This window comes from Crocodylus porosus, unplaced genomic scaffold, assembly GCF_001723895.1.
Source record: "Crocodylus porosus isolate Cpor-Errol unplaced genomic scaffold, CroPor_comp1, whole genome shotgun sequence".
NCBI classification, from domain to species: Eukaryota; Metazoa; Chordata; order Crocodylia; family Crocodylidae; genus Crocodylus; species Crocodylus porosus.
In genome coordinates this window covers 20,893,349-20,909,144 of record NW_017728943.1, presented here as the reverse complement: position 1 = coordinate 20,909,144, position 15,796 = coordinate 20,893,349, and the positions used below count along the sequence as shown (strand labels likewise).

General features: G+C 44.7%; 1 protein-coding gene across 1 annotated transcript in view; it reads right to left on the bottom strand.

Annotated features, from left to right (window-relative positions):
• Positions 1 to 15,220, bottom strand: part of LNP1 (leukemia NUP98 fusion partner 1) — a 16,795-nt gene extending 1,575 nt beyond the window's left edge. The window contains exons 1-3 of the mRNA XM_019548869.1: positions 15,083 to 15,220; positions 10,164 to 10,383; positions 2,350 to 2,610 (exon numbers count right to left, since the gene is read on the bottom strand). Coding sequence (XP_019404414.1) covers positions 2,350 to 2,610; positions 10,164 to 10,313 — 411 coding nt within the window. The 5' untranslated portion in view covers positions 10,314 to 10,383; positions 15,083 to 15,220. The remainder of the gene's footprint in view (positions 1 to 2,349; positions 2,611 to 10,163; positions 10,384 to 15,082) is intronic.
• Between the last annotated feature and the right edge of the window lie 576 nt (positions 15,221 to 15,796).

Genomic DNA, 15,796 nt, shown 5'->3' with positions numbered 1-15,796 from the left:
CCAAGGGATGACGAGGTTGAACGGTCACAAACTCCTGCAAGACCGTTTCAGGCTGGACATAAGGAAGAATTTCTTTACTGTCCAAGCCCCCAAAGTCTGGAATAGCCTGCCACCAGAGGTCGTTCAAGCACCTACACTGAATGCTTTCAAGAGAAATTTGGATGCTTATCTTGCTGGGATCCTATGACCCCAGCTGACTTCCTGCCCCTTGAGTAGGCAGCTGGACTCCATGATCTTCCGAGGTCCCTTCCAGCCCTAATGTCTATGAAATCATCTATCTGAAGGCCATGCAGGAAGAGTTCTGCTGTTTCAATCTAGCCCCAGTCTTGCTATTTTCTCATGTGACCGTTCATCATGTGTCTTGATGATGTTCTCTGTTGCTTCTGAAAACCTCACTGAACTCAGAGATTGAAGTTTACTAGATGTCATCTCTGCAACTTTTAAGAAGGAAGAGATGCACAGAAACTAAGATAGAAAGGGGTTCCTTGTTCTCTCTATTGAATTACACTTCCAGCGTGCTTACAATAGTCAAAGATATGGAAATTGTCCTGCCTAAATTTGAAGCTCCAAATCTGAAATTCTCTCTCTCAACATTGTGAAGCCTAATGTCTGACCTGGCAAAGTTCTGAATGCCTTCAGCTCCTACTAACTTGGATGGGAATTGAGAGCATTTGGCACCACTGCTGCCTGAGAAGTGACCTAACATATACTCTGGGTATGTCCCACAGAGATATAAAGAAGGAAAGGAGAATCATGTGGGATATTTACCCAAACTATATCTTATACTGACAGACTACCTAGCTATAGGCACATCTGCTAAGTAATAAACAAACAAAAATGGCTACATGAGGAAGAGCAAATGGGGTCCTCAGAGACAGAAAATTTGAGTTTAACAGTTTATGATGGGAAAAAACAGATTACCAAGTTGTACATGCTGCACTGTCATCACTCTGTGACTCTGTGTAGCCCTTGTGATCAGGGAGTGAAAGGGGTGCGATTGTGTGCCTGGTTCCTAACCAGGTGCACATACCAAAGGAAAGACATGTCTGCTCTCTTTTCTGAACTACCCTGGCGAGGCCCAACATGATCTAGCCCTTACTGTCCCCACTGCCAGCCACTTCTCCTCTATATGTCATTCCTTATTTTTTATTAGGTCACCAAATCAAAGGATATTTGCAAGCATTTAATGAAGTAGGAATTATCTCCTCAACTGGTGTAAATTGGCATAACCAAAGTGACTTCAGTGGAGTAATGCCATTTTGTGCCAGATGAGGACCTGAGCCTCAGAGATGGCAGATTGAAAATGTAATCAGTACCATTAAAACAACTTGCATCTCTGAAAGAGATAGGGTAGCCAGGCTCTCCCCTCTTGCGGTTGGATACAGCAAGGTACCTAGGCAGGTGCCTAAGTAAAAGTATGTAAGTGGTCCCACTGAACTTAATGCTTTGTTGAATCGGATATCTTGGGAAAAGTATGATAACCATCTGTTTTTCTGGCTTTTCTAGGTATGCAGGACTGGCTAGCAGAATATCTGAGCTCTAACCCCATCTCAGATTCAAAACTCTTCATTGATTATGGCAAAATTATCTAACCTCTCTGTCTCAGTTGCCCATACCAGTAAAATCAGGATAATAATATTTACCTTTTACTTACAGGGATTTTGTGAGAATAAATTGATAAAAAGATGTCAGCAACTCAAAATCAAAAGGACAAAAAAACAAGTTAAAGGCATGTCAGATTCTCAGTCTCTGTACAGCTGTTGTGGTTTCACAATCATTTCCTTCAGTAAAGAAGTTTTTCTCTCCCCAGTGTCTTTATGAAAGACCCATACACACAGCTGAAATTTGCTGCTTTCTAATGCAAAGTAAACAAAGTGGAAAAATAAAAATATTTTCCCCTCTTTGTATTCAGTTCTAGTAAGCTTCAGTGTCACTTGCAACAGCAATAAATAAAACCTTCTCTGTATAACTAAAGGTGATAGTATGCCTCTATTATGTGTAAAGGACCCTGAAAATAAAAACAAGTTCTATGTATAATTCCTCCTCCATTTTATAAATGTAGCCTGTGTATTAGGAGAATAAGTGTTAAAATCCTGGTAACCAGAACTAGAATATAGAGGAAAGTAAGAAACTACTGATACTAGATATTTCATCCATGTAAAAAAGGCAATAAATTATAGAAAATGGTTATGCTGTGGGGGTCACCTTATTAGCAATACATTTGACCATTAAACAGGTCAGTAGCAATGGGAAAGATAACATAGTTTACAAGACTACCATTCATTCCATGCATTCCCACAAAGGTCAGAGAGCTAATGGTCTAAGTATCTATTCATGATTGCTACCTACCAAAGAAATTGAGCGTTTGCTTTTGAAATGCAGTTGTTTCTTAAAGGATTCTGAAAGTTCCTGGATGGAATTTGTTCTACTGTGTGGTTCTCTTGTCTCAGGGCAGGGGCCTTCTGTGGAAGGCATTCTGCATTCCTTCACATGACAATGGTATTTCATATCTTGGTCTTCTTGTACTTCCTTGCAGCCTCTCAGGTGACTTGAGGATGGGGCTTTTGTTGACTCACGAAGTCTTGTCATGTGGATAGATGAAAGCTTGGCCTGCAATTGAATATGTCATGCTTCAGTGTTACATATAAGCAGAACATACACACCATTCTCTACATTAAACACTACTGCAGGAGAAAGGACCTAGCCTAGCTGCCCGGGAATCATGTTGTCAGCAGGACCTTCCAGGAAACAAAAGCAGAATTTGTCTCTTAGTCCAAGAGGGGGGCAGGGCCACAAAACAGGCAGCCCCCTTAGTCAATCAGCAAGGGGGGGCAGCAGACACCTTGCTGGCTCCCATTCTGTTGGCACCCCCCGCTACACACACACTTCTCCTGCAGAGGGCTGCGCTGCGAGGCTGCAGCAGTCATGAGGACTGCTGGTTCCCACTGGGGAGCCAACATTTTATTTTTAGTAAGTTTCCTCCCCGAATTTTGCAATTTGAGTAGGTCCCTAGCTGTGCTCTAGTGAACACCTGGAGAGCTCAGATTTCCCAAACCCCATAGTCCACACAGACATTAGGAACTTGATTTTCATGCATGCTCAGAATCTGCAGCATCCAGGAACTGCTTTTGATATTTTAGGTGATTTGTACCTCTTAGAATTATAGCCTGCATCCATTGTTTCCCATCAGAAGCCTGATAAAATAATGCCAAAGGGTCACAGGAATCTAGGTGGCCCATTGGGCTACAATGCCTAGCTAATGCCGATCAGGTGATCTGCTGCTGCTTCCAGCTCTTGCAACACTCTGTCTCTTGGAGCCATAATGGAATCTTCTATTATTTGACTTATTACAACAGTGTTTTTGATTGGTGTATTCAAGACTTTCTGTATATAGCATTCTGTTACCTGCAAATGTCTTCAAATCCATTTTTTTGCAGTAAAATTCTCCAAATCTTTGTCCTTTTTGCAAATTTTTATTATGGATCTGAGGGTATTTGGTTTTGGTCAGTCTCAGCCCTCATTCCAAATTCATCTTACTTCAGTAAGTACATTATAACTCCCTCTGAGAGAAGCTGTAATGATTTTTTCAAACTATTTTTACTTAGAAATGTAGTTTCAAACAGATCAATATGGCTGTATTTACTGTGAGGTCATATTGTATTATGGTTTAAAAAAGCATCAAAGTAATCAGATTATGCTTGGGGGAAAGTACATATGCCATGGAAAGCTAAACAAAAATTCAGCTTTCATGTAGATTTAATAGTGTCAACATATATTATTTCCTGAAAATCCAAGCTTCCTGTCTTTACAGAAAAGGGTGTACGTATCAATTATTGCAAAAAAAAATAATCTGGAATCTGTTCTTGGGAGATTTCAGCAACAGGAGGACAAGCAAAATCTGAGATTATAGTTCGCCTTTTTTCCTTTGTAATATATGCAAATATTCTACATTTCTTTTTTTTTAATTTACATTCACACTATGCAATTATTAAAAAAACTCTGAAGAAAGAGACAGACTGAGATGCACACACTAGGCCTGGTAATAATACTTTAGTTCAGAGGTAGGCAACCTTTTCTGGTTGTGGGCTAGAATGACCCACCCTGGGTCAGAGGGTGTTAGGACCCAGCTGCTGCCACTCATCTTTGCAGTGGCAGGAGGAGAACACCCAGAACCAGCACACATCCTCATGGCAGCATGGGGAGAGCACCCACAGCCAAAGCTCCTTGCTGCTGACTGCTGCCGAAGCCCCACATCCACAGGCTAGATCCCATAGTTCCACAGCTGGATCTGGCCTGCAGGCTGCTGACCCCTGTTCTAGTTAGCTAACAGGTCTCCATCCTAAATATGTCTCTGCCTCAGTATGTAGCATCCTCTTCCTTCGTTCTCCTGAGCATATTTTAATAACCCTTGCAACAGCAGGACTCTGGCTGCTGCTGTCCCCCGCTTCACCTGTTAGGGTGCTATGCCTTGTGGTTATGTGAGATGATTGAATGTTTTAGGGTGTAGTTTTAGTAAAAACTTAGACAACAATGTGTATGAAATGGTTTGACTAGGGATGACCCTGTCTCAAACAGGGGGTTGGACTAAATGACCTCCAGATGTCCCTTCCAGGGCTACTTTTCTGTGATTCTGTGGTTCAGTGGAATGTAGTACAGCTTATACACTTAGAGCCAAACAATCTCTTATTGTGATTAGGGGTCCTCCTACAATGTGTGTGCACACTAAGATCTTTCTAAGATAGAATGTCAGCTCTGCTCACCAGCGTAATCATTATCCACCCCCATCCCCTGTGACTGTAATCTGTATAGGACATAAGTCTTAACACAACTGCCCATGCATGTATGTTTTATGGCTTTTTACCAGCACAATGCATTATTATTCCTTTATTTAAAATTGACTCTTCAGAGAACTGAGAGTAATAAAATGTAATCCCAACAATGAAGCAGATCCAGGACAGTTGAGAAGCATTGTTCTTGGAGATAGTCCAAACAGCTTTTTGCCTGTTTTTTAGTTGTGGTAATCTATAATTCTGGTGCCAAAGGGACTGCTTGGTCCCAGCATTATAGACTCAGGTTCACTGTTATTTATGCTGTGCTCTGCAGGAAGCTTAGGATAGCCTTAGTGCAGTGCACTCTGACCTCTGCCCTGACGTGTCCACAACAGAGCTTTATGCCACAGCAGAAAACACGTCTGGAAAAAGGGCTTTCAGTCACCTCTGCAGTAGTTAGGGAAACTATTTGTTTCTGCCCACTTTAGGTCCCTTCTACGTCAGAGCAGTGTGAGGGATCTTTGTGTAACTGAGAATCAGGCTAACCATTTCCATTTCTACTCCGTTGCAGCAGACTTTGTGCTGACAGCATATCCCAGAATATAAAACAGTATTTTCTTATATGTTACTAATCTTTGTTGTATAAAATGATTGTTGTTTCTACCTTTAGACCTGGGGCTCTGAGACACTGAGCTCCCTTAGCTCCCAATGACAGAACTGCTCTTCAGTGTACCAGCATTATTGTTCATTGTTTGTTAAGGCTATATAAACAGGATACATTTGGAGCACCTAAACCACAGAGTGTTAGACATTCAGAATCCATATAATATATCTCTATTCCTTTATTTCCTTTTAAGAACCAGCCATTCTCTGCCTGAAGGAAGTTTTTTGAGCCTAGAGTCCTTCTGGCGTGACAGGCAAGCATTCGGTCTGACGTAATTGGTTTTGCCTCTTAAATAAAGTACCATTAACTTTAACAGACACTGCTCACTTTTACTCCAGCACCTATGTTGTTTTATTTTCAAACCCACCACAGCAAGTTAGGCAGAAGCCAGAGAAGAGTTACACCTTGCAGACTAGCTTATTCAAAGATGCATAAGCTTTCATAAGCAAATGCTCACCTCTGTTTTAGTATCTTAATATTAGTGTCTTCTTGAAAGCGGACACTCTCCTTGCTTTCCGTGAGACTCCATTTTTATACTCAGAAAATCTGAAGAGTTGAAATTTTACAATTTGCATGTGCCTGCAGCAGAACACATTTATGTCCGGCACTGAAGGAAGGGGCTGATTATCTCTGTGCATATTGGGCGCAAGTACTGAATGTTTGGGCAGAAAGAAATTGTCCTGAACTGGATGGTACTTTATAACAGAGGGCCATGGAATAGACAACTTGTAAAGAAAAGTCACAGTTCCCAACCTCAGAAACTTTAAAAGGATATCAAAATTCACTGGGGGCAGGAAGATTTTGAAAACAGGTATCTTAGACTTCCAATGGCAGTCATTACATATCCTGTTGGCTCACAAGGATGGGCAAATGTCTGACACAGGTGCCAACATATACAACTTTGACTTTTTGGAAAAGGGTATAGCTACAAATTTTACTCTGGGAACACGGCTCAGCACTCTAAGGATGTACTGAGAACCTGGGTTCTGTTCCCAGCTTTGCAAAGTGACTCACTAAGTCAGGGGTATCAAACTCACTCTGGGCACAGGGCCAGATCTGAACTGCAGGGGTCCTCCCAGTCTGGATCCACAGATTTAATACTTGTAAAGTATTTTAAAATTGTAAAGTGACAAATGGCTATTAGTATTAACCTTCTTATAGCAACTAGCAGAGAAAGTCATGTTGTAAAATTGCCTAGGCACAGATGCCTCATGCCTCTGAAAATTTGAGCTGAGACCTGTTGCAGAGCCATGCAAAAACATGCTTTGCACAACTCAAGTCTTCATAAAACTTATCTGGATCACTTATCAGACTTGAAATGTGGACCAGTCCACCCTAGGAGTATTTTGCCAATATGGTGACACTGATATGCTGGTACTTGCAATGGCCACACAATGTTACAGCACATGCAGCACAGCACAGCAAAACTGTATGGTTGCTGGTGGAACTTACTCCAGCCCTACCAAGCTAAATAATTCATATAGGGACCAAGGTTTTTCCTGTAAAATTGCACCTACACCTCTGGTAGCCCAGCTGTATCAATCAGGAATGAAACTTCTTTCACAGACATGGTGATGACAGCAAAAGACCTGGCCTCAGTCTTTACAAGGACACAATTTGGGCACATTTTGAAATGTAATTTGCCATCAAGGCCAGAGTGGGACCAGAACTAACAAAACTTGTACCTAAGTCTTGATTTTCAAGCCCCCACCAATTTGTACCTGTTGGCTTCAGGATTCTGGTTTCCCCTGTTTTAGAGCAGAGGGACCCAGATTCTGAACTCCAAATCCTGATGCTCAGCTCTGGGATTTGGGCTGAAGAACTCATTGAAGGAGAAGATTCTTAGATAAGACATTATTAGTGTTGGTACTCATAGCAAGTTCTAGAGGCAAGTCAGCCTCAGAAGCTACAGTTTTCAACCCTGTTAATTGCTGAGAGGTTTCTCAGTCAGAAAATTCTACTAGCAATTTTTTTATTGTGGCAACAAACAAATTTCTCCCTTCTGAGACACTGGTACTGTCTACACTGCAGACCATGGCGTAGTGTAGAGCTAGTTGAACTAGTTATAAATGAGCTAGCCTGGATAACGGAAACAGTCTAGGAGAAATAAACCACTTGCCCTTGTAGTGGTATGTCCGGTGTACGTAAATATGTCTGGTTTATATGGAAAGAAGTAATGAAAGACTAAATGATGTACATGTGTGCCAGGGACACAGAAAGACAGGCCTCTTGCAGCAGGTGAAAATAGCCTCTCTGGTTTGACGGTTAAGAGCTGCAGCAAACTAGAATCAGCAGTAAAGGATTATCAAACACTAAATCATGCTCCATCCTGATGGCTGAAGACTGCAAGTGATGGCCCCTGAAGATTGCAGACCACAAAGCCAGAAGATCATGAACTACCAATCCCAGCCTACCAACAGGACAAGAAGGACACCTTCACATCTGACTCAGCAGAATCCATAGGCTCTATGAACAGCTATTACTATAAAAAATGAACGCAAAGACAAGGCTTTAGGTCTCTTCCACCTGCAAGAAGGGGTTTTGGGTGCGTCCAGCAATACCTGACTCCAACTCTCTTGATCAGCCTGGCTGGCCACCAGACTGACCTTGAGCAACTTTGAAACTTGGTAACACCTTAACCTTTGCAGGACTGTCTAACTTCTGTGTGTGTGTTTCTTTGTATAAATGAATGAATGAATGAGTATGCATGAGAATGAGTGAAGCATATAACCTTATTGTTCTTTATTCTTTTCATGTTGCATGTTTTATGTTTTATGTTCCAACAAATGCGGCGTGCCTTATCCCCTGATAACATTCTGGCTTATTTTTAATTCACATTGTATGCCCTGTGAATACAACACCCTCCTTGCCACCTGCTGTCCCCAATGCCTGCCCTCCTGCAGTGCTTGCCCCCCTGGCACCTGCATCCCCTGGCCATGGCCTTCCCCACTGTCTGCCCCCCTGCCTTTACCCTCTGGTGCCTGCCACTGCAGTGCCTGCTTTCCATGCTACCTGCTCCTTCCTGCCAACTCCTCCCTGTTGCTCAGTGCCTACTGCCCCACAACTTGCCCCCTCCCACTTGGCTGGGGGAGGCACAACTAGCATGTGCTCTGTGCCTCAGGCTATACTGGGGCCAGAGCCTTGATGGAGGGGGAATGGTGGGGAGAGGGCAGAGGGAGCACGTGGGACACAGAAGTGGCAGCAGGGAGGCAGGGGAACAGAGGTGACACAGGGCAGAGGCAGCGGGGGGCAGGGAGGTGGGAGGGCAGGGGTGGCATGAGGTGGGTGGAGGGGGCAGTAGCTGTGGCTCCAACTCCAACCCCAGTCAGGACTAGAGTCAGAGTTGCAGCAGCTGCCTGCTCCCCACCGCCACTTGTTTTGTATTCAGTTCCAAGATGGGGACTTTTCTCTCCGTGTTGTGTGGTAAAATTATCTCATCTTGGATTTGAGTAAATACATTATATTTGTTCAAGATCACTAATATAAAAACCAGGTACTAGTCCCATTTAATTTAATAGCAAAACTCTCATTGACTAGAATGAGGGTCCCTAGAAAATAAATCCCACTCCTTCCTCTCTAGAATCTAAGATAGGCCAGGTAGCAGCCATAGGACACCCGATTCAGGAAAGCATCACTATTCAGTGAAATAAAGGATTTCAGCACCCTCATATCATTAAACCAAAGCTTGAGCACTTTCCTGAGCAGAAGTAAATGTAAGCACAAGGTTTTCTGCATTCCTGTTATAGGACTTGTGTGTGTATGTGTACACACACACGTACACATATATGGTTTAGCATATATATAATTCTAAGATAGACAAAACTCAGAGGCAACAAACCCAACCAGCTTCCTGTTGTACTAAAATATCTCATGCTAAACCAAGGATTGCATGGAAACACTCTGTTTCTGACATCCCTGAGAACTGAATCATCAGCCTAGGGTCTACGCCCCAATGTGTAAAAGTAACTGAAAATAAATTAACCTGGTTTCAACCTGTCACCTGAACACCACCAAGTGGAATGTTTAGTTAAATCAGATGCGATCCAGCAGCAAATAACCTCAGAGTGCAACATGTGCCAGGAAAAAAGTTCCAGAAGTTTAGCTCAGATAGGGGAAAAAAAGCAGGTAGATACAGATGCAGAAAACTGACAGCAAAAGTAGCTAGATTCCCTTCGCAATGTGGTAATCAGAGTTGTTATAGCTAATATCTTCTGTTTCAGAGATCTACAAAGACCAGAAGAGACCTTTGCAATCCTGGTGCCAAGCAGAACAGGCTTTGCCTGCTTTGACTGATTCAGAAGAGCAGCAAAATGAAGCCCAGATGTTTACATCCATGTAACTGTTACCCATGTCAGCAGCATCTTTGAAGACAATGGGGCAGCTCACATGTGTAAAGTTACCCTGGATGTTCAAGTCTTTGCAGAATCAGGGCTTTCCACTGATAACATGTTTACGTTGTGATAATATAATAGGTGTGTGCCATGTAATTACACTGGCAGCACCATTATGTTCACAGTTCTGTGGTTTCCCACCTAAGGATTTCCTGGTTTTCTTTTCTTAAATACATAGGAAAGGCTTGCTCCTGAGAGTGGCCAAGCACTTTTCACTTTCAGCATCGCAGATGGGAAGTACTCAGCAGCATGTACCATAGTCATTATCACCACAGTATCCCTTGATGAAGCACTTACCTTCCTCCAGCCTTCCCTGCCTTTCTGTAATTAAGCTCTTACCGGAAGGGAAGCTCTCCTCTCACTAAACACTTGGGACTGGCGTTTCCGAAAGCCTCTGCCCTCTTTCTCATGCTCATCAATTAAGCTGTGGCCCCAGTAACTGCTCATCCATTTTGCAAAGGAAACATCATCATCTTCTTCATATTCCATGTACAGGTACTCCGGACTTGGGGACTCTCCCACTCAGACAGCACTACTGAGCCTAGAGATACAGTCTGTTCTGTCAACAAGAGGGAAAGGTGCTGTCGTTTCACACGCCACCCAGAAACCACCCCCCACCCCTTACAGCCCTAGGCACTGTCTATATATACAAACCAATCCTTTGTAATCTATTTTAAACAAGGTTCCTTTTAATCTTTCCATTACAGAGATGCCCAGTGTGACACAGCCTAGGGGATGGCAAAGGAAATGTGTTGCCTAATTCATATTCATTGCCACTGAGTGCACCAACTGTCAATAACAATGGAGAGTTGCCCACTGTAACATGCCTGGAAGGTGCACATTCTATTTGTAGTAGATTTGTAATTTAGACAAGCAAAATGAACATATTGATAATGGTCAGAAATTAGCACAGCTGTCCATTGAGGCTTAACTGACTCTATGGAGGAAAAAGACAAAAACCTATTGGATCTGGTTTTCCTTCTGCTATTAAAAATATGCTGTGCCTGAGAGGGAACAAGACCCTCCTGAGAACCCTTCTTATCTTCCATTAAGATAAGCTGAGTCAGGCAACATTCATCCCCATTAAGTTGTCTTTCACCAATGCCATTTAATCTCCCACAAGCAGGAACAGAGTAGGCCCACCCCTGCTTACATGTGCAATGGGTTGAAGGCCCCAGGACAAATAGAGTCCCAATTTCATCTGTTCTGCTCTGGATAAATGAGGCCCATGCCTATATAGTACAAAGTGTGGTCAGGCATTCTCCGTTCTGAATGACATGGACTCAGGACAAGGGCTATGTTTGGCACCTCTGCTCTGCAGTGTTTTGTCTTCTTTGGAAGGGTCAGTCTAACACCCCAATGCAAGTCTACTTGGGAACAGAGAAAGCTGCCTCTAAATATTGACTACCATTCATTGGCATACATATTTGTTTTGGTCAAATGTACAACAGGATAAATAAAAGGGTGTGTAGCAGGACACTAGGGCGCCTGCTACTGATAGTAGGAATAATAGCAGCTAGGTGTAGCAGGACACTAGGGTGCCTGCTACTGATAGTAGGAATAGTAGTCCTGAGTAGTTGAAAGAGGGGCTTAGCTGCCACTCACCAGGGCAGCAGGTGCCAGTTGCCATGACAACTGATTGGGTCAGCTGACTGCCAGGGGGCAGGGCCTGGCCTTTATAAGCAGAGCAGGCTGATGCTATGGGTCAGTTCTTCCTGCTGGCAGTTTGAGAGAAGGAGGGAGCTCTGGGTGAGCAAGCTGAGCAGAACATTAGAGAAGCCTGGTGGCTGGAGAGCAGTTGCTTGGCAGTACTGGGTGGAGGAGACCCTGATAAGGCAATACGTGAGAGTGTGAGCCAGGTTTTGCCTGGATCTGATGTTGGAACCCCGGAGGGAGGGTGTTTTCTGTGGTGCGTGGAAGTTGTGTTGGAACCCAGAAGGGGGAGTTTTCTATTGTGGTTGGAAGTTGTGTTGTAACCCAGGAGAGGGGGATTTTGGTTTTGGGTTATTGTTAAGACTGGATGACTGGGTGAGGCTGTAGGGGTGGAGGAGGCCTCATTAGGAGCTCCCCAGTAAGGTGGGGGTGTTCCTAGTGCCACAAGGGTGCTGTGTTTAGTGGGGTATCCTGACCCCAGCCCAGTGGGGTGATATTGGGATGAGCCCCAGTGGGGTGTAGGTCTGAGAAAGTGGGTCTGGGGACCAGGTAAGGCTAAGGCTGCCTGAACCCCAACCTTGGGAGGCCTGAGTGCGGGCGAGAGGCACAGACCTCAGTGGGGCACTGTCTGTGTAGGAGAAGCCCCGGGAGGGGGCGAGTGCATGGGAGTACGGTGCGCACATTGAGCAGGCCCTGGGAGGGGGTGAGCTTAGTGAGAAGCCCGGTTGGGGCGAGTGCAAGGCCCCGGGGGAGGGCGTGGATATTGGAGCAGGCCCCAGGAGAGGGGGAGTATAGGGCATCAAGTAGAGTCCTGGCATCATAAGGCGAGCACCGTACCACAGTGGGCAGGAAGGCAGCCTCCCATTAATAATAAGATCAAAGATGTGGCGGGCGAGAGAGGGTGCATTCAAGACCCGAGTTGGCACAGGTAGGTAAGGTGCTAAGGGAGGTCACAGCACCCCTATGGACTGTCCTGCCACAGGGTATATAGGAAAGTCCTGCAAAAGTGTACATGGGCTAGTAATGGGAGGGTTTGAAGGCAGGTTCTGCCTTCCCAGATGACATCAGATAACTTCTGGATACTAGGATCCTGAAGCTCTGTCACCTTGCATAGCTCTTTACCTTGGCACAAACTGAGGGCAAAGTGAGATTCAAATACAGCTGCCGTTCTGTTTTGGTAGTGTTTTACATTTTCTTTGGGCTGGTGTTAATGTCTAGAAAATGAACAGGGTGACAGAGGACCAGGAAAATTCAAAACATAACCATTCAGGGAATATTGACCCCTGGGGTGTACAGAATACTGTGGGTATCTAACACACAGTGGTCATGGCCATGGGTACGAAGCATCCCAGAGTCATTACACATGCTGCCATGCTTTTTTGCCCACAAATGATGGGACTTGGCATCCATTAAAAAATGAAATTGTAAGATCTCATGAACTGGAGGTCTGAGTTTGATAAAAGTTGCCCTAAAGACACTGTACCTTTAGGGGTCATTCTTCCCATCTCCTAGGCTGACCAACAGTTTCACAGGCAAGGAGAAAAAGGGAGGCTGAGAGGGGGTCTGGTGGCCATCTATAAACTAGCCAAGGGAGACGAGCAGGCAATGGGAGAGTCTCTTTTCCCCCCCCCCCAGCACTACTGGAAGTAACAAGGAATAATGGCCATAAGCTGATGGAGAGTAGACTCGGGCTAGATATCAGAAGGCACTACTTCAGTCAGGGCAGCTAGGATCTGGAGCCAACTTCCAAGGGAAGTGGTGCTGGCTCCTACCCTGGGGGTCTTCAAAAGGAGGCTAGAGGGACACCTTGTTGGGGCTGTTTGACCCCAGCATTCTTTCCTGTCCATGGCAGGGGGCAGACTTGATGATCTGCTCAGGTCCCTTCTGACCCTACCAACTGTGAAACTATAGGTGAAAAGAAATGGTGGTTGCTGCAGTGAAATAAGGGGAAAAGACATGGAGGGAAATGCAGGTCCATGAGGGTCCTAACAGATAGGAATGCGGGTCAGAGTTAAGGTGGTTTGGACAACTCTTATTCTGGTATTACTTGACTTTTGAGGGATTCTCTCTGCAACCTTAATGTTCTGATCTCTTCGGCATTATGTTTCTTGGAAATAATGATACAAGAATCATTCAAGAAATTGTAGATCAACTGATAAAATACAGGTGAACTCAGATCATTCATATTCATCATTCATTTGGGATGGTCCACATCCCATATAATTTACTGCAAGTTGCTGAATGAAGGACAGGCCACTCAGCTGATTGCTGAAGCTTTTGCTTCAAAGGGTGCTACTTCACTTAGATGGAGCATCACGGATGTCCTACACGGCTGTTTTCTGTGGCTATATATGAAGTTATTTCAGAAAGTAATTGCAATTTGGTTTAAAAAAAACCATTTTGTGTGCAGTGAGTGGGGAAACTACATAGCAGCAGGGAACATTGATGGCAGCACTGTCAAATGCACCTATCACAGCAGCTTTATCACTAGCAACTTCTCCCTTCCCTCCAATAAAGACTGCAGGCAAGCCAGTTTCCTACATCTCTTCCTCCTCTTTCTTCCCCTCAACAAAAAAAAAAAAAATGCTTCTTACCCTCCACTGAGGTTTCTAGAAAAAAATGACTTTTACAACCAAACCCCATTTTCTTCTGCTTTTGAGTAGTTCAGTCAAACAAGGGGAATCAAGAGCTTCAGCAACAAACTTGTCATTTCAGGCGAGTGCTTCTGAAAAGCCAATGCCAGTCATCTTTCTCAGGGGAGTGAGCCATGCCAAAATATAACTGTAGTGTTAAACTTTCCAGGTGCCTGGAGATAGGAATTGACTGAAACTAATTAGCTGTTAGGACCTTTTTTATTTTATTTCAAAGTGATTTCCCTGAGCACAGCTAGGGGCTAGATTTTCCAGCCTAATAGAAATTAAGAATTAAATGTCCTTAAAGACAACCTAAGCATTTACTTAGTACTCATAAAGGTTGTACATTTACCACTACAGTGATAAAGGCATAATCTACCTTGTAGATACTTAGACCAGAATGAGAGGATTATACCACATTGCTTTAAATTCATGCTCTTGGTAATAACAAAAATATTGTCCTGTTTAAAAAAAGACCTAAAACTGACTGTAAAGAAGCAGAAAAAAAGCCTTCATTTCTAGAAATGATCATTCTCCTGCAGGGGTAAAAAGCAGATGCCCATGAATTACCTACTAATGGTTTAAGCTCCTCCTAATGAAGAGAGAAAATAGCACTAGGTGACCCAATTTAAAATAAGGATTAGTTCCTACAAAGATTTCTTCCTTGATTGATGGGCCACTCTTCAGGTTTTGGAAGCTTGCAAAAGGAGGGCTTGGGAATAGCTGCCATGAATTTTCATGAGTCCAAAGGCAAATAATAAGAAGACCCAAGTATTCCTTAAAAAAAAAATCCCCCATGAAACCCAAAGCAGAATGGCTTGCACGGTGTAGCATGTTTACCTCTATCCCATGGCATGAGCATACAGACCCAGATACAAGGTGGGCGCAATAAAAGCTATTATCCCACTAAGAAATACTGTCCTCTCACAGAATCGTACAAAAGGAAGGTTGGAAGGGACCCCAGGAGATCACCTAGTCCAACCCAGGTGTGACAACAAATTTCAGGATCAGTCTCTAAGTGCCAGGGGCCTTCTGCATGGCTCTGGACATGTTTGGACTGAGCACTGCTGCTCTGTGCCCACCTCTGGCAAGGGGGCACGGGCACCCTCCTGCTGTGCACCCCCAGGCTGGGGAGCCCCCTCCTGTCCGCCTCCCGGGGTGGAAGGCAGCAGTTCCTACTCTGTGGTATGGGTACCCCCAGTGGGATGCAGACAACCTGTCAGTGATACAGGTTAACAGATTTATTATAATTATTTAATATGACAAAAATCTGCGGTGGTACTTAAGGTTGTATCATTTTAAATCACTGGTGCACAACCCAAGACGCCATCTACCCCAGGACCCTTGACTGCCTTGCTGGAACCCACTCAGCCCACTAAGTGGGCGGTACCATGTCCTGTAGGGGGAGAATTCCGTGCCGCCACACCCCTCCACCAGCAGGTGGCAGCGCCCGCCGAGCCCCGATGCAGGGGGGCGGGGCGAGACCCACCGTGTCCTCCGCCGGCCGGAAGTGCTCCCTCTGACCCCGCTCCCGGCATGCGCCGCGTTTCCGCTGACCCTTCTCTCTCTCTCTGCCGGCGGGCGGTGTGAGCGCAGCGCGGGTTATGGCCGCCTCGAAGCCCGTGGAGGCCGCGGCGGTGGCGGCCGGGGGAGGTGGGCCCGGAACGGGCCCGGGCCCGGCGGGGC